This window comes from Coenobita brevimanus, chromosome 55, assembly GCF_032717465.1.
Source record: "Coenobita brevimanus isolate Jiangsu-jjx chromosome 55, ASM3271746v2, whole genome shotgun sequence".
Classification (NCBI taxonomy): Eukaryota; Metazoa; Arthropoda; class Malacostraca; order Decapoda; family Coenobitidae; genus Coenobita; species Coenobita brevimanus.
In genome coordinates, this window is record NC_137008.1 from 63016240 (window position 1) to 63035821 (window position 19582).

The 19582-nt window shown below is 43.5% G+C and overlaps 1 protein-coding gene across 1 annotated transcript; it reads right to left on the minus strand.

The window, feature by feature from the left end:
• Window positions 1-930: 930 nt before the first annotated feature.
• On the minus strand, window positions 931-17859 carry chn (zinc finger transcriptional factor charlatan). Its single transcript, XM_080273758.1, has 3 exons — window positions 17772-17859; window positions 2486-4133; window positions 931-1879 (listed from the first exon to the last, which is right to left on the minus strand). Exons 2-3 carry the CDS (start codon window positions 4123-4125, stop codon window positions 931-933), a joined length of 2589 nt encoding a protein of 862 aa, XP_080129884.1. The 5' UTR covers window positions 4126-4133; window positions 17772-17859.
• Between the last annotated feature and the right edge of the window lie 1723 nt (window positions 17860-19582).

Here is a 19582-nt window from a genome sequence, read left to right on the forward strand (position 1 = left end):
AACTGTTTAACCTTTCATACATCCAGTGCATAATTTTAGTTAGTTTAAAAATAAACATTATAATCTCAACACTAATCATTCTTGATGTCCAGTAGGTCTATGTCCTATGAGCCAAGGGTTGCAGCTACCATTACTAGTACATATAATTTTTGGAGTAGCCAAAATAAGTTAACGATTGACTGAATACCATACAGCAAGAATAAAGGGAGTTACTGTACTTAGTAATTTTTGAAGAATAACTCATATGCATTATAAATTTCTTAAATGTTAATCATTTACAATCCCACAACCAGAGTAGGAGTCACTAACTTAATCACAACCAACTTTCAAAACTTGCTGTTTAACAAAGGAGGCTAACATTACTCATATCTTGTTCAGCATTAAAAAATACAGAACAGTATTAACCACAGATATGAACCAGTTAGCTAGTACTGTACCTTGCATCCATAAATATAAACCTAAATGCAGAGCTGACAACAATAGGTTTTTGTGGTACTTGTACTTGAGAGTTTCAAGTATTTACGTGACTTAGAGGCATTCTCATGAGAATATGCCTCTGGACAAGAAACTGGAATAATTCATGGAAGGATAAATATGTTACATGTAGCCTATATACATTTTGGGGGGCAGGAATCAAAGGTAATTGAATATTCCTCATTAATTCTATGCTATTTAACCATCCAAATTATGGAAATTGAACTGATGTTCATTGTATCAAACTGGCATAGTACCAAACTTACTCTACTAATGGCATGAAAGCAACTGCAAACCAATGTTTCCTTGCACACTTTAGAAAATGAGCTGAGCAATGTTACTGGTCATATTAGCTAATATGATAAAGAATAATAGCAAAGATCCTTACATTACTGCAAAAAATACATGCTGTTGATTACCCGTTGTACTGAGATAATACAAAATATAGTAGTTCTGTTAATGAACCGGTGAGGTGAGAGGCGCAAGCTGGTCCCTATGAGGCTGAATACGTCGACCATTGACAGGGCGGCCATGATTACGTTTGACATGTAGCTGTAGACGAGCACGGGAGGCAAAGATGGGACGACGAGGGCACCTATGACACTGGCGACTCAAGAAGCCAGGGCGGTTGAGCACTGCCCTGCGTCGTGTTCTGAGTGAGCTTCGTTTGCGCATAACAGTGGGTGAGGCTGCATTATTTGATCCTTCCTCTGCTACAGTTATAACTTTTTTTGGACAGCTCTGTTTTCTTGATCGTTTGTTGAAACGTTCATTGTCTGTGTCCTGGATGTCAGAATCTGGAGATGGCGTATCTCTGTGCACAATAGGTGATGGAACAAAGACAACAGGTGTCTTTTCTAATTGTTGTGGAGGTACTTCAGCAGCCGTACGTTTCCTGTTTAATCCAGTGACAATTGCATCCAGTGGACTCTCAAGAGAAGTAGGACGAACATGTACCTTCTTCCAAAGTTGTGGACCATAAACAGCAGTAAAGACATGAACACAAGCAGCACAAACCTCACTGTGGTGAGTTAGCCAATGATCCCTTGACAGTTCATCATGAGTCAGCTGGTATCCACAATGAGGGCAGCAAGAATTCCCAGATTCTCCATGCTTACTACGCAGATGGTCTGCGAGTGATCCATTGCTATCTGTACTGTATCCACATTCATCAATGGGGCAGGAATGAGCACGTGATTCTTGGCTTGAGTTCAGCTTCATCGCACCTTTCAGAGAGAGATCATGTGCAACTTCTTGTTCTGCTGGAAGGGGAGATAGTGCTGGAGTATTAGAATTGCTCAAGTGGGGATGGCAAAGATGTTGGTGAGTCTCAAGAGCTGGGCGGGTGTCAAAGGTGAGGACGCATGATGAGCAGATGTAGCGGCGTGAATATGGGTTGTTGTGGCTGGGGAAGGAATTTGTACACATTAATAGACGATGATCACAGAACTGCATTTGAATAATATTTTACAACCTAATACATAATGATACATTACTGGTCTAATCAAATACTGAAATCCTGTTCACTAATAATCTCTGAATTACCATTCTGAAATTTCACCTTACAGTAGTACAGTATTGTAAAAGGTACTAGTGGAATAATGATGATGACAAGACTGCAGTATAAGACAGTTCCTACATCCCAGTACTTAATAAAAGAAAATATGATGGCATCTGAAAGCACAACAACCTAAAGTAATGGTGTAACATACTGGATGAGCACTTGATAAATGGATGGAAAGATGAAAATTTGTAAAAGCAGTGTAAATGTTGAAACTGCATTATACCAGTGCTGTCAAGCATTGTGGTATATAAAGAAGACTCCCCCACACAATGAAGTGAGAAATGTAGGAATCAAACATAGTGAGATGGTACAGTAATTTGGGCACATGCAGAAACTGCATTATTAGTTCCTCCCTAGTACCACATATCTTGAACTGTTAGTATTCATAATACTGGATATCAGATGGACTGTGGGTTACACACAGTACTATTCTAATATGGTACTTACTGTTCTTCACGTGTGTGCTCAAGTAAGCGTTCCTGTGTCTCAGCCAGGAAGTTGCATTTGTTGCAGATCCTCTTGTTGTGAACCTTCCACACGTGGGTTGAGAGACGTTCTGCTCGTGCAGCCTTGTAATCACACATTACACAGGCGAAAGGTTTGATGTGTGTATTCATGTGCCGTTTGAGACACCAGTTATCACTGCCAGACCAATGGCAGTAAGGGCAAGTGTAGGCTCGCTCTCCACGCCGGCGACTGCGACCAGGCTCAGGGCTCTCCATACCCGACATCATGTTTGCTCCAATGCCCATGGTCATGACTGCTTCTGGAGAGGCTGGACTACAATCTTCTGGAGTTGAGGGAGCACTTAATGGGGTCAAATCTTCAACTGAAGCTTCAGAAGTAACAGCGGGTGGTGATGGCACTGGTGAAGCTACAGTGGGAGGTGAGGGGACAGGAGTGACTGGCCGTGGTGGTGGTGGTGGTGGTGCTGGTGCTTCCACAGGTACCGGTGTGACAGGAGATGGTGGAGAACGTCCTGCTCCTCGTCCAGCTCCTTGCTGCTTGCGAATTTTTGAGATGTCATAATCTAATTCTGGATGCATTCGGACAAAATGTTTTTTCACGTGGTCTGCTCGATTGAACTGCTTGAAACATAAGTAACAATGGAAAGGCTTGTCATCTTTGTGGATGTTTTCGTGACGTGTATATAGATCACGACGGTCAGTGGCATACGGACAGTGTGGACAATAGAATCGCTTGTCTGCGAGGGTATTGCTCGAATCAATTCTGTTTTCTACTTTATTCCGTAACTCTTGCATGAGCCTAGTTACTTCCATTAAAGTAGAATTTTCTTTCCACATATTGATGTCAGCAAACTGTTCATTATGTTGTCTTGTCAAATGCATCTTGACACACCGAGACCATGCAGAGGTATATGGACACCGTGGGCAAGTAAATACTCTCAGGTTAGCATGAGCACCTAGCCAGTGCTCAGCTACTCGTGAGAGAAACCCAACACACTCACAGTCAACGCACATGAACAGCTTTTGAGCAGGGTTATATGCAGCTACTCGGGAATCAGTCCATGTCAACTTGATGTCATTTTCAATCCACAGATCTTCAACAATCTTTGGTTTAATGTCATCCAGGGTTGCTCGTCGGTAAGATGAATACAATGACTTTAAACCCTGAGTTGTTAGATCCAGGGCAGATTCTCCATCTTCTTCCTTTACTTTGGTAACTTCTTGTTTTTCTTCTGGCTTCCATACCATATTCAGGGCAGTGGGTGTTGGTAAGCCTGCAGTCATTGATGATTTCTCAGCACTGGCAGCAGCTTTGCTGGCAGTGAGTGACAGTGCATGTGGAGCTGTTAGTGCCAGAGGCAGATGAGATGCTGGGCCAAGGGCTGCCAATGAAGCTACCATAGAGGCAGGGTCATATGGATAAATTTTTGCGGCCACCTGTTGTATTATTTGACTGTAGGTTGCTGAGAGGTCAAAGGCTAGACCAGGTGAAGGTTTGGCCTCTGGTGAACCTTTAGTGCTGCTGGGAGTGATTGCTCCTCCAAGAGCCAACAAACTTGAGCCACCTCCAGCTGTTGCAGCTGCCTGGTTCATGATGTCAGTTGTGCGCATCTTCACCATTTGAATATCTGCAAGAAAATAACATTTATTAGTCCATGATAAAGTCAGAGTCAGCACAAGCTCTATCTGGCAAGCATCATAACTCTGAAAATATAGTATCATTTCTTTTCTCTCTATCATGCTACCATCATAGAGAATGCTTAACATCCTCTCCCCTCCCTTTGCTCTAGATTTTTACATAAATTACAATATAATGCAAGTATCTGATCTAAATTTTCTTATAAGTATCAGCATCCAGTTCTTAAGAAGGTGTAATACTGTTATATTGAATCAATTTCTTGACATTACCTTCTTGATCAAAGATAAATCATTCAACAGTGTACCGTACATACGTACAAATGTTGGTATATAATGGGATCTTTGTGGGCTGCTGCTAATTATGAATTCATTTTTACAGTGCATGGAAATAAGTACAACTCGTAAAATGAAAACAGTTCTGCACCATCTTGAATATCACTGCAACATTCTTAAACAAAGTACCATTAGGATAGCTATATATTCTGTAAATCTAGGGAACAGTAATAAAAAGGTAAATATGTTTCATGTAATGGGAAGGAGTGTGATAGAGTGAGGCCTGTGAAGGAGAGTAAGGGAGTGTGAGGTGATGGGATGGGGAGTGAGGGAGTGGGAGCATTTGGGATGGAGGGTGAAGGAGTGTGAGAAGATGGGATTGAGGGTGAAGGAGTAGAGTGATGGGAAGAAGGGTATGGGGAGTGTGAGGTATTGGGGAGGGTGACATGAGGGGAAGGAGGGTGAGGAAGTGAAAACGAGGTTGAAGGAATATGTGATGGGAAGGAAAGTGAGAAAGAGTGATGTGATGGGAAGGAGAGCTGGGAGAGGTGAATTGATGGATGTAGAGTGAGGAAGTGAGAGGTGATGGTGGGGAGGAGGGTGAGGAAATGAAGATGAAGTGAGAGGTGATGATGGGAAAGAGGGTGAGGTGATGAGGCAAGGGAGAGTGAGGTGATGGGAAGGTCGAAGGAGAATGAGGGAGGGTGAAGTGATGGAGAGAGTGAGGAAGTGTGAGTATGATACTGTACTGTCGCCAACCATAGCACATGCAGCCACCACCCTGCATCCGGTACTCTTAATAATAATAATAATCTCGCTAATCATAATTGTCATTGAAACACTAATCTGTTAACCCAATTAATCTCCTAACTTACCGCAAATGTCATTTTTGTTGCCTCTAGAGACCTTCTATTCATGTAAGGAGCTACTGTTCGAAATGGAGAGGGAAGATATACCTTTCATTAACTTCTTCACAATGGAGTTCTCCTACACTGAATAAAATCGTCCGGTAGGAGCGAGAACGTACCGGTATTAAACATTACACCCAATCTTCATAAACCTCTACACAACCGATGAAAGAATTTGCTTAATTGGGGAAAATCTCGAGGCCCAAACGGACAAAGGATTGGCCCAATTATATCACCTTAACTGATTTGTTTCACTGTACGAAGTTAAGATGCTGTATATTATGTCCTGTGTCTGTTGACTACATCGCAACTTGTACGTGTATGACCCCCTGCATTAAGGCACATCAGTTGTTTCCCTTAAAATGCAGCTATTATTATTATTATTATTATTATTATTGGGCAGCTAGCAGGAATAAAATTTAAAAAATGCTACCGTAGTGAAGAGATAAAACCGAAAGAAGTAGGGGCAGCAAGAATAAGCAGTACTGTATAGGGGTTCATGAAACTTTTATCTCAATGCTACGAGTGCCCATCTCAATAACGTAGCCTACCGATGTCATCGTACTGAAGGAGTTAGAAAGGGCAAGTTGGTGGGAAAGTGAGAAGGTGGGTGAAACAATAAAATACGAAGTGCACTGTAAATGGAAAGGCGTGTGGCAGTGCAGGAAAATAATAATAATAATAATAATAATAATAATGGTGTACGCTCGTTATCCTTATTTCTACTCTCACGCACCCCCTTATCCCTGATCGGAAGGAGGTTGTTGCCTAATATTCATAGAAAGCAGACGTGTTGCTGGTAGTTCGACGGTTTTCAAGACTATACGGATAACAGTCTGCCACAAGACAAGTTTATTCATCTCAAGGAAGGACTCTCGTTGTGAAGGCGAACGTTAAACGGTAAGCCACAAGGTGAAGAGTAGGCTAAACCAGTAAGTGAATGAAATATGTGCATACGTATGTGGCTTACGTATGTGCATGCGTACCGGTAAGTGACGCAACCCTTGGGAGAAAAATCGGTGACACAATACCGACAAAAACTACCCAACATTGTATCAGCTATCAGGTAATGAGTTATCGCTGTATTTCCGCCCCTCCCACTCCCACACACACACACAGCCTCCCTCCCTACTGATAACACCTCGCTCCCACCCACCACCGCCACCCACGATAAAAACAGACAATTGTTCTCACTTGATAGAACGGTTTATAATCTCACCGTTTCCTTGTTTGCCTGACTGGGCTACGGTGGATTTCTCACGTAGCTGCAGTCTAAAAGTTGATTAAGTAAAAGTCAATAAACTGCTTTTGACTAAAAATTTTTACAAAAGGCGAAAAACCCAGTCTTATGTAATTTACTTATGCGTGTTTAGAATGATTCGACTTTTTCTGCATTGTATTTATCATAAACTGTTTTGGGATGATGCTCTTTTCGATTACTATGTATACTTTGTTTTGGGCACGTCTGGTGATGCTTCTCCGTAGGTTGTTTCGTAAGTTACTTCTGAACGATTGTTAATTTTAAATCATGTACTATTATCAGAAAATAAACCATAGCTTATGTGGAAAATGAAACCGAAAATACAGTGATAATGCAAGAGGGCTCTCATGCTTAGAATTTACAACTTTTCTCAGTAAACTATAACGTAATTATCACTGGGATAGCTTTAAAAAGTTACTGAAATACATTATTTTGAAGATATACACTGTAGCCTACATCCTCAAGTTTTCCACGCAAACCGTGGCAATCGGGCATCCACCAAGTCGACTCAACTGTATGGTCAATCTGTCACCTGTCGTTCGTCCTTACTAACCTAATCTGTATGACCTGACCTTACATAACACAACTTGGCTTAATTCAACCTAACCTAATTTAACCTAACATACAGTATCTTACCGGAACGATTTGGAGATGAATGAGTGTCGGGACCGAATCGGCCCACTGCCATCTGTACCACCGCCGACGTCAACAAATTGCTCTTGAGTAACAAATTACTGTATATTTCCGCAGAATCTGGCTGTCATAAATGAAAGATACAGTTTCTAATAACGTAAATGTTTTATCCGCAGAATATGGGTGTCAAATGAATTATACAATTATGAAAGGTAATCCGTCATAAAAAATAAAATCATCTCGCTGGAGTTCGTGTGGAAATACTGTACTGTACATCCGATTATTCCCTAATTCTTCACCTGTATTTCAAAATTTAAGGCACTGCGAGTGACGATTTTTTTTTATGTAATATGAAGAACATACGAATTAAATGGATTAAGTTTCCGTGTTCACGATAAAAATATTTACATTTCACTCAATTTGGCTTCCTAGCTGATCCCTCTCGTTCGAACCTAACTTTAACCCTTCACAACGATTATTTATTTCTGCATTTTATTCTTGCTATCCGGACGATCTTATTCTGCCTTGGGGAGACTTTCGAAATGGAAGGGTTAGATACAGCCTTCATTAACCCCTCCAGTAAAAACATGTTACCGAAGTTGAATAAAATCGTCTGGAGGAAGCAAGAATAACGACAGCAACACGTCATCGAAGTGAAGGGGCTAATCCGGTAATGAGATTATCTCGAAATATTTTTTTAAAAGCCACTTACATGAATACCAGCTAACAATTTTTTCCTTTAATTTTCGGAGAATTTCTGACTCTCCCATTAATCATAAGCCTTCTTTTTTTAACTTTTCCCGGTGCTACACCACACTTTTCCGGCAACCTGCCATGGCACTTACAAAAATAAATAAAGAAAGAAATACAAATCTCCCCTTCCGCGTATCAGTAAAGGATGTCTGCCATCCATTTCCTTCCCCACAACCCACGTCCTCCTCTAATATCTGAACCCTCTTGTGGTCAGTATAACTCTAGTCTTGTTTATTCCAACTACCTCCAGACGCTATTAGTCTCCTGAGCGTGTTAGTACTGGCACCACTGGCCCTTATATGGTCTGGACAACTCTAGTACTCAGCTAAAGCCCAGACGACTACAGTATATCCAGCTGAAAGTAAATCACTAGTCTAAAATTGTTACACACCCCTTTGAAAACTCTACCTCAATCCCGCCAATATAATGAAGACTTAAATATGGCTATAATCTAACTCTCCAAGGCTAAATAAATTCGCCTGAAGATGTTATGAAAAAGATGAAGACGAACCGGAGTGATAAAGGCCAAAGTAGCTATACGTAATCCCTCCAGTCGGAAAAAGTGTACTCAAAGCTGAAAAGAATCGTCTGCAGATGTCGTAACTAAAATAAACTCATCCTCGTCATAAATTCAACAGACTCATCTCCGAAATAAATGAAACATGCTCATTCTCGTCATAAATGTAACATACTCATCCTTGTCATAAATAAAAACAAATTCATCCGCGTCATAAATTTATAAAAAAAAAAAAAATGGAGACCCTGATAAACTACCAAGTAAAGGTGGTAATCTCGATGCAGTGGTTGGAACCCAAGACGTGTTTAAGATTTATTCCCCCCCTCTCTCTCTCTCTCTCTCTCTCTCTCTCTCCTATCTTTTTCCTTCCTCACGAGTCACAGTCCACTCATATCCTCTTTGTCCCCTTCACGACCACCTCCTTTCCACATCCTCCTCATTTCCTATCCCTTCCTCAGAACCCATACCGTTTCCTCCTACACTCTTTCCCTTAATTACTGTTTAATCTGTTTCCGCTGTTCTCCTGTTTATCCCTCTTTCTGGTCTTTCATCATTGATACTCGTCTCTATTTTTTTTTTTTTTTTTTTTGTTTTCCACGGCCAAAAAATTCTTACACTTCCACAACCCACGTCATTCTCTTTTCCCTCCTTAAAACTTGAGCATCTTCCTGTCTCATTTTCCCAGCTAAAGCCTCCCACTGTTCTAATTCACATAGATACCTTCACCACAACTTTCTTTTCTCCAAACTAAAAATAAATAAATAAATAAATCCATTTCTTTTCATCCCAACTCATAAACGCATGTCACTTCATCTCTCTTTTCCTCACAACCTCAAACTCCATTCTTCCCCTTTCCCATAAACCCCCAACATCTTACTACATTTACATCTTATATTCCAATCTCTCCTTTCCTCCACAGTCCACGTGTCCACCAAGCATTCCTGCAGGTGAATATCTCTCGTCTCCTTTCCTCACAGTTCCATTCTTCTTTCTCCTCAACCTTTTCTTTCTATCCAAACCCACAACCCACACCAACCTCTCCTTTCCCCGCAGCCCACGCGCCGGCCAAACATTCCTTCAGCTGAAATCTCTCCAACCCAACCAACCTACCCTATCTTCGTAACCCTCTTTTCCTTTCCTTCCTCCCAGCCCACGCCCTTCCCTCCCACTACCCTTTTCCTCCCCCTTACCTTCTTTACCCCCTCCCCCACCCTCTCTACCCTTCCCCTTCCCCTCTCCCCCTTCTCTTCCCTTCACTGACCGCACACACACGCTAACCACCGTCCCTGCTCCTTACCCCACCCATCCCAAGATCATTATCCCCACCCCTCCCGCCCATCATGACCAATGGGTGGAGGTGGGTGGAGAGGAATGTGGAAGGCTTCTCGGCCAGGGCAGGCAGGTGTTTCCGATGTAATCACTAAGTACCCTGGGTTATATATATTAACACCTTATGTAGTAATATTTTTATACCTGGACAACCACGCTGCATACACCTGCATTTATTTTCACGTCCTTTGCTATAATTACGCCAGGTGATTTTCATTTAGTGAGTAATGGAACCTCTCTCATAGTCGGGACAACTCTATTATTCTATTTAACACATTTTATTCAGCAGAGAGTAAGTCACGGGGTCCAGAGAGTGTTAATATTGTCACGATTACAAAAAAAAAAATAAAAATAAGATCCACAAGGCTGACATCCAAGTTTTTCAAGTACCGGATATGGGAAGATACGAGTCAGTAGCCTGTCTCTCAATCGTCAGCATCTTTGCCTAGCCATAACATGTGTGTCTGCGGGATGGGGCTCGACGACACAGTAGCTATACATTCATTATTCAGCCACTTGAATCCGGTGTGTGTGTGTGTGTGTGTGTGTGTGTGTGTGTGTGTGTGTGTGTGTGTGTGTGTGTGTGTGTGTGTGTGTGTGTGTGTGTGTGTGTTTTGTCAATTCTTTCTCCGGACGATTTTATTCACCCAAGGACAGAGTTAGCTATACAGCAGACTTTATTTCCCCAGTTCGTATAAAGGATCTCACTTCTACTCTGAGTTAAATCGTATGGATGCAACAAGAACAAAGCGAATACTGTAGAACGTCACCGGATTTACGGGGTTAACCATAAGCCAGCCAACCTCAATGGGTCTCATTTCCCTGCTCTCTGCTCGCCTCATCCCTCACCATTAACCCCGTCCTATTATTACCCTCCTAGACCCTTGTACATCCCTCAACCTCACTCACTCACCAGCCAACCAAGTCTCTCATCTCTGTTCTCGCATATCTCCCTGCCTAATCTCTCCCAAACAAACCTCTTCTGTCAAATCTCTTGGTACAAGTAGCTTCAGAATACCAAGTTTTCTTACCTCTAGCTTGCAATAACTTAAGTCTGGATCTACTCTAATACTGTCACTAAGTCAGTAGCGGTATATGCTTCTACAGCAAACTAAACTGTCTTCCACTCAAATTTTTTTCTTCTTTCAGCTCTTTTCCCCATTAACTAAACCCATCTAAACTCTTCCACACAACTTCTCCTCTATGTACTCTGTTCTCTGTAACGCCCACGTCCAATACAGCTTTCCTCCTAACCATCCCTCCCTTCTCTTCCACTCCACCTCTCTTCACTGCGCATGACCACACCACTTCGCATCCCACGTCCAAGCAGTCTCACCAACACTGATTTCCACCTGATTTTTCCTCCACGCGCTTCCACCTGCAATAATCTCCACGCTTATTTCATCAAGCCTTCCCCTCTCCCCACCACCGATATCAGACTCCTCTCCCCCTCCTTCTTCCTCCTCTCCTACTTTTTAAAATAGTGTGGTTAATAGGAAAGGGTCCACCTGGATTTTCCCCCACGAACTTTCACTTAAACTCATGTCCAGGCTTATTTCATCACACCTCTCTCCCCCTACCACCAACATCCAACAACTCTCCTCTCTTTTCTAGCTATGTGTTCTAACTTCCCTAACACAGATTTCCACAATTTTTTCCCCTCCATCTATCCACTTCCACCTCCCAAAGCCTTCCTGCATTGTTATTCTTATCTTCCCCTTATAGCATTACGTATCATTGTCATAGTCTTCTAAGTACCACACTCGAAAGTATCAGTAGCTCTGTTACTGTCTGCTTTCCTTGCACTACTTTGTAATATAATCTCCATGCTTATTTCTTCAACCCTCTCTCTCTCTCTCCTCCAATCACCCACTATCCAACAATTCTCTCCCTCCCCTTCCCCTCCTACGTCTTCCAACCTCTCTAACACTGATTTCCATTTTTTTGTATTTAATTCATGCACTTCCTCGTAATATAATCTCCACGCTTATTTCATCAACTCTCTCCCCTTAACCAACCCTCCTCTCCCTCCCACACTCCTCCACCTCCTTCCCCTCCTACGTAACCCAGCCAGCCTCCCCTCCCCTGCAATTATTCCATACCGTAGTGTCCCGGCAGGTATAACCCCCAGGTGAAAGTTGCAGTGGGTGCCGCGAGTGGGAGGGTGAAGGATGGATAAGTCGATGAAAATGAGAGAGGGCAGGGAGGGCCGGTGTGGGCGTGCGAGCGGCGGTGAGGGGGTGTGTAATGAGTGTGTGTGTGTGTGGGTCGGGGCTGCGTGGGTAGGTATGGGCGTGGGACAAAATTAAGGGTGCGTATATGTGTGTGTGTTTGCAACGGGGCTTTTTTTTGAGGGTGTGTGCAAAGGGAGGGTGTGTGGGTGTGTTGTAGGAGTGTGTTTATGTGGTATAGTTTTGTGTGTGTGTGTGTGTGTGTGTGTGTGTGTGTGTGTGTGTGTGTGTGTACTATGGCGTGGGGTGGAGGATCTGTGTGAGCGAGGGAGAAAATAATGGGTGAACAACACGTATTCTGAGTGTGCTGGGGGAGTGACGTAGGTGAGTGGGTGTGGCGTGGGCGTGGGTGAGAAGTGCGTGGGGGCCGGCACGAGTGTGAGAAACATGAGTTTGGTGATGCAATGGGATTACGACTGTGTTAGGCTTGTGTGAGACTGATAAAAGGGTTGGGTAGGCTATGTGTGGGTGTGAGTGAGGAATGTGTGGATGAAAGAGAGGAGAGAGAAACATGGGTAAGATGATGCAATGGGACTTTGAGTATGTTAAGAGTGTGTGAGACCGATAAAGGGTTGGGTAGACGATGTGTAGGTTTGAGTGAGGGAAGTGTAGAGGGGAAGAGGAGATAACCGAGGAAGTATCATGATTCAATTGGACTTTTGAGTTGTGACTGTGATTGATAAAGGGTTGGGTAGGCTACGGGGTGTGAATAAGGGACCTTTGGTAGATGAGGGAGCGAGGAGAGGAGAGAGGGCCGAGGAAGCAGGTGGGGGCCAACTGGTGTCATCACATCCGCTGGAAGACCCGTTGATAACACACCCAGCAGCTCTACATGACGTCGATAGGTGGAGGGGAAAGAGGACAAAAGAAGAGTGGGAAAAAAATAAGATAAACGCAGGAGGAAAAGAGAGTGATTGGTGCACCGTGAGAGAGGCGATGATAAACACTAATTTGTGCGAGATATACGAGAGCCGGGTTGGGTGGGTGAGATAAGGAGAGAGATGAGGGGCAGTGAGAGGGAGGACAAAGAGTGCGGGATGATGGAGGGTGGGCAGTCTCGGGTCGGGAGAGGGGGGGAGAGGGTGGAGAGGAGATTGTGGCGAGATGCTGAGGGCAGGGTAGGGTACAGGATGGTGTAATACAGCATGAAAGATAAAGTACTGTACTATAGAGTGGTTTGGACATATGAGGAGCCTAGATAAGATGAAGTAGGTTATAGTTAGTGTGAGGAAAAGTTTAGTAAGGTGTTTGAGACAGTAAGGCAATGAAGAATGTGTGGTGTGAGTGCTGTGAGATTTTGAAGAAGGAGGTAAGATGCAGTGCACAGTGTGAATTTGCAGAGTGAGGTCGACAGTGTAAGATAATGTGGAGAAAAAAGTTTGGTGGTTGGGACAGTGTGAAGTAGAGCGAATAAGGCACAGTAGGTGGGTATGTCGGCAGTGTTAGATATGAGTGAAAAATGAAATAAGGTTCTGTAATGTAGAGAGGAGAATGAGAAGAGGTAGTGTAACGGAGAAAGGAGAATGAAGAAGGCAGCGTGAGTAGTAAGTGCCAGACGAAAGTGGAGAGTAGGACAGGGTGGTGGAAGGGTGGAAGGGTGGAGAATGAGACGATAAGTGGGTTGTGGGCTGACAACATAGGGGTGGTGGAAGAGCAGGGTTGCCTTCTCACCGGACCTCCATCTGACTCCGCACACTGTATTTAAGTCTGTATATTTTCTTGCTGCCATCACACTTTTTTTTTTTTTTTTAAATTCTAGAAGAGGCTTTTGGAACTGTAGAGGTTCAATATAGCCTTTAATAACTCAGTCACCACACGAGGTTTCGCCTAAATTGGATGAATTATATGATAGCAGCAAAAATATAAATCCTACATACGACTTAGGGTACCACTGTTTGGACTAAAGGTGTTAAAAGTCTTTCCAAAGCTGAATAAAATCGCCTTAAGACAGAAAAAAATGCTATGATAAAGACGTGTTCCAGAAACTGTTGTGAAAGGGTTAACTGGTACCTTATCAAATGGCCGGATAATGTTTTGTATTCTGCTTTCACTTGTTTAATTAAATTTAGTGGTGTTTTAACACGGTTAGGTGGCTATCATAGCACAAAAAAAAAAAAAAAAGATAGTAACCTGGCAAATATTAAGTATATCCTCACATCAACACCCTCATAAGGCCGCAAGACTAATATATACATTTATATACAGTGTTTTGTATGCAGGTGTATCAGTGACGCACCTTTATCTGGGAGTGTGTAATCTGCCCTTCCTGTTAGTCAGCCTCTTCCTTCCTTTCTTAGCCCAACCCGTATCTTCTCGTTACCTGACCTAACCATTTCCTTTAACCCTTCCCGTCTGACCACCCGAGTCCCTTCCTTTATTACACTGCATTTTTTTTTTTTTTTTAATGCTCCGCGCTTACCCCTTACGCCCATGTTAAAGTTACACACTGTAAAATGTTGTGCAATGCTGTATGGGCAGTTATAAAATCTACAATAGTAACAGTTACAGCACATAATTTTATACTTCATCATGTGAAGGGAAACAAAACTACGAACTAAATTCTTAGACATCTTGCACGAGTAAGGAGTAACGACGTTTAATGCAAAATATAGCCTCTTGTGACAAGATTAACTTGAAAACAACATTAAATAATTGAGCAGTGTTCGCTTACATCATGAGACCTGCACACACACACACACAGGTTGTTTTCAGTCAACCCGCCTGTCTGACCACTGACCGAGCAGACCCATCAACCACAGGAAAACAACCGCCCCTGCGGGGCAATCCCGTGCAGTGAATCGATGTTCCCCTGCAGCTGACTGTGGAGGTCTGGTTTCTGGATGGACACTGCATTTGCGCCGCACCCAGTAAACAGGGAAACCATAGCAGGCTCCGACTCATTCCTCAATGTGATTATATGGTTACTATCTAGCGTTGTGAATGGTTTCCTGTGTCTTACCTGAAGTGGGCAGAGAGTAATAAAAGACGACATGAAATACAATGAGAAAGGTGAAGGCAGAAGTAGGCAGCACTACATGGTCGCCACCACCTACCCCACACAGTACAGGTAAGCTAGGCTAACGCACCCGAGAAGATGAATGATCAGAGTGGCACGTCGATCGAGGCGATGAGGTAGCCAGCATCTCTCACGCGAGTAGACAGGTATACGTCAGCAACCTGGGCCGTATTCATAAAGGGTATTAGCCAATTCATGTTATAAACGTATATTCATGGTACAAGTATTATTATGAATCACTATGTTTTTGGTCGTATATTTCCTGTCTTTATTTTCTGTGGTTGTAGAGTATTTGGTAACTGAATGAATGAAGCCATCGGCATTAATAAAAAATCATATAATCTTTGACAACTTAAGGCAAAGAAAGTTATGTATACGGCACCTGGTGGCTGACGAGGAGTGACGCGTCAATGTAGCGGTCTAATGGACTAGTGGTTCTTGTTAGTAACCCCTGCACCAACGCTGGGGCAGGAGCCATGGCGCTCGCTCTCCTTCAGTCGCCATACCTACCCTACTGCGGTGTCTTAATGAGCTGAATATATACAGTTATTTGATTTTAATGTATTCAATTTTGTTTGGCCTCCAGCGACAACGTTTCCTGTAGTGTTAGGGCTTGTACTGAATGGTAGTGAACCTGAATAAAAAATAAAATCGATCGTCGTAAGTCAAGATATAATACGGTGTTCAGCATTCTCTGCTGAAATGTTAATCGTGATAGTTTTTAACACTTCTGGTGCCCTAGGTTGATTCTGAGCATAGTTAAATCGCCTGACTTTAGCTGAATTAAACGCACAGTAAGTAATTCTCACAGTTAACTGCTTGTTCTCTGATATCACCACCGCTGTCATGGGGTTGGAGTTTACCAATAAATCACATGAAACAAGTCAACAGCACATAACTTTTGGCATGTGCTGGCAGGTCAAACTTCACTTAGTCAATTAGTATTACTAGAATGGCCTCTGGATCTGGCTAGTCATATCATCAATAGCCTACCAAATTGACGTTACCCCCCCCCCTGGCTATCAAGGCACGAATGCAGACCATGCGTGAGCAACCACGTGAATGAGTGGAGCGTGGACTGAATCCTGCATGGAGCTTACCATTAAAAAGTTTGTTGCTGCACACTGGTTGCATCCACTATAACTCTAACACTTATCACACGTCTTTTTTCCATCTCTCACACCGGAGCCTATGATTATGATATCCGGTATGGTTTATGTCACCTCTCTTGCACTGTACAGTATATCTAGTTCCCACAACACTTCTCGGAATCTCACAACACAAATCGGCAACAGCAAAACGGTTAGTAACAGGAACCTTCAAGCATGACGGCATTTTCGTAGTGATTATATTTTGACTGAGAACCAAAGCAAAGAATGTGTTTATGTTGGGCTCTCAGACGTTTACTGAGCGTTTCCGAACAGAGAACGACGCTTACGTGCGTAAATGGTAAAGCAGTGAGAGGGATGTAAAATAATACGCAGAAGATAGGGGGATGGGTAAGCAGAACCAGAAAACGGGGATAACGAATTAGGAAAAGGGATGTCACAACTGGGGAAGACTGGGGAAAAAAAAGATATGCAGTTTGAGGGGGTCGGGGGGGGGGGTCTGATGTAACTGAAGACTACCAAAACTGGACGAAAGGAAATTAAGGGAGCGAAAAGCACTGCGCTCTTCTACGTTTTAACCTTTTCTCTACGAGAGGTTCTTTTTGTGCAGAATGATATCGTCTGGTGTTAAAATGTACTGAAACTGTCGACATTTAGGCTCAGCTAAATTGTCTAGAACTGTCCCGACAGCGAGAGGAGCAATTGTGACAATATTAACACTCAGGTTCAGATTCATATGACAATTGAATAAAACCGTCTTGGGAAGATGAAAATATATGCCAAAGTTATCCCAGCCATAAGCCCTTTAGCTACTACAATTTCTCACTTGAACAAACTCTTCTGGTGTTAGAACCGCGGTGAAAAGATAGCACCCAACTAATCTTTTCACCACGAGGTCTCCCCAAAGGTAAATAAAATAATCATGAAACACGGAAAAAAAAACGTCATCGTACTGAAACGACAGCATCACACAGACCAGAAGTCAAGTCACTAATATTCACGCCCCCATTCACACTCCAGCCGAGGCCAATCCCGCCGACAAATGCATAATCTAGAAGGAAAATTCAGACATGCGGGTGCGACAGGTGGCAGCCTGTCTGATGCCTTTGCGTTAACTTGATCTGATGACCAAGGAGTTTAAAATTCCCTTATTATTTGTTCTTGATACTGTAGGTGATTGTATTTTACCTTAACAGACCCTTTATTTAATAATATTGCATATGCTTCGTTCGTTATTAGCTGGTCAAGTAAAACTAACTGTTAGACACGCGATTGCTGTGCTGTGACTTTACCAGTCCACAACTGCTAACAGAGGCTTCACTATCATGTGATTAAACACAACACAGTAGGCAACAATGTTAACTTCAGTCCTTTCAGTTAGATGAGGCGTATTTTATTATGTTCTTGCTACCTTTGGAAATTTTTACCTACGAGTACCCTCTCCTTGCGGCGTTAAATGAAGGCTAACTTACCAGGCTGGGAAGGTCTCTCCAAACTTTTAAGCTGAATAAAATCTTTTGAAGATAACAATGAGTACAAAATAGAAAATATGTCAGGCTGAAGGAATTACCTCAAAATGATGTATAAAGTCCACTCACCCAAGTCAAAGGTGCCGTGTTATCCTGAGGTTTGTTGGCCTGGCGAGAGGACTGCGAGGCCCCACGTGGAGTCCTGAGTCTGCTGAACACTACGCTACTTCCACTACCGCGCACACTAGTTTCCATCAGTCCTTACAAATCCCACAGATAATAACATAACACAGTAAGCCATTGTTCCTTGTGTTGGTCAGTCAATTAAAATCCTTGTATGGCGTGGAGTTACGGAAGTGAGCACTGGTAAATTGTGGGGGGTTCAAATTTGAGCGCGCGAGTAGCACCCAGCAGACAAGTTCAGAGAGTGGTACGTTCACGTCCGCTCTCGACGTCGAGGTGCTGGGAACTGAGGCCGCGTCACCACCACCTCAGTGCCTGTCCGCCCCTCCGCCTCCTCCTCCACCCTTCCCTCTCACCCTCACTCCTCCACCCACCCCTACCTCTATCACATCCCTCCTCCCACACCCCCCAACCTCTCACTCCTCCGCTCTGTGCGTGGGTGAAGGGGTGGTAGTGGTAGTGACGGTGGTGGCTCTCTCTCCCCTCTCCCACTCTTCCCTTTATTCCCCCAGTCTCTCTCTCCTTCCTCTTCCGCCCACTCAGGTTCGGGCGCACTAGATACAACTCTATGTAACTATTTTCTCCTGGTACGAATTTACATCTTAGTTCAACATAAACAGTTATTAGTAGATAATTCACTGTATATCAAGATGTTTCCCACGATTTGATCACAGTTACCTATCTTCTTCCTCACCACGCCCACTCAGGCCAAAGCGACTACTTGTTTTTGTTACTATTTTACGTTATAATTGTACGTAGTCGAATTTTACTGATATTTCACTGTATGCCCTGATGTTTCCCAGGTAACTGTGGGTTTCAGCAATGTTTACTTTTCTTCCTCACCCTGCTAACATGCACCCTCCGAACCCCCCTTCTCTCTCTCTCTCTCTCTCTCTCTCTCTCTCTCTCTCTCTCTCCTTCTAAAACCCTCCCCAACTTCCCTCTGCATCCCCTCAACCCCTACAGTTGTGAACCATCCTACCATTCCCAACTTCCCTTAAGTCACCCTGTCCCTCCTCTGACTCCCTCTGCTACTCTTCAGCTCTTCCCATCTTGCACTCTGTGACTGTTCCCTGCCTCCTTTCCCTTCTCCTTACCCCTCATAATCTGCACCCTACCACCTCTTTGCCTCCCTTTCAAGCCCTTACCTCTCCCTTGCCGCCTTCACAAACCCCTCACATCCGACCATCGCCTGCTCTCTTTGACCTGGCTTCTCTTTCCCTACTCTCCCTTCATCACAAACCCCTCATTCTGCTAACTTACATAATACGTTCCGCCCATCTCCCTAGCTTCTTTTCAAGCCCTGTACCCCTTGCACGACCCTCACTCCTTCCTCACATACACCCATCTACCATCCTGTACCTTCCTCTTATGCCCCTCTCCCTCCCCCTCATCTCCCTTTGAGCTTAACCCTCCCTCGTCTCCTAACCCGCCTCTTCCATCCACCGTCTCTACTTTTCTTTCAAGTTCTTACCTCCTTTACCTTCTTCTTTTAAGCCCCTTCAACCTATCATCCTCTTCAGTCCCTCTGCCCCCTTCTCATTCCTATACTTCTTTGACATACCCTCATTCCTTCCTAACCTGCACCCTCTGACCATCGCCACCTCCCTGTCAAGCCAGTACCACCTTCCTATGCCCACCCTTCAGCCTTTCCCCTATATCTCATTTCCCCTTCTCCCTACATCTCTCCCAAACCCCTCAGCTCTTTCTGACTTGCATCTTCTGACCATTTCTACCTTCTTTTCAAATCACTACCT

What these genes read in the sequence shown, in the direction of transcription:
- chn (XM_080273758.1), bottom strand. Translation starts at nt 4,125, where the DNA reads ATGGTGAAGATGCGCACAACTGACATCATGAACCAGGCAGCTGCAACA. An exon ending in GAGCACACACGTGAAGAACA is followed by an intron (nt 1,880 to 2,485) that starts GTAAGTACCATA and finishes TTCCTTCCCCAG; the next exon opens with CCACAACAACCCATATTCAC.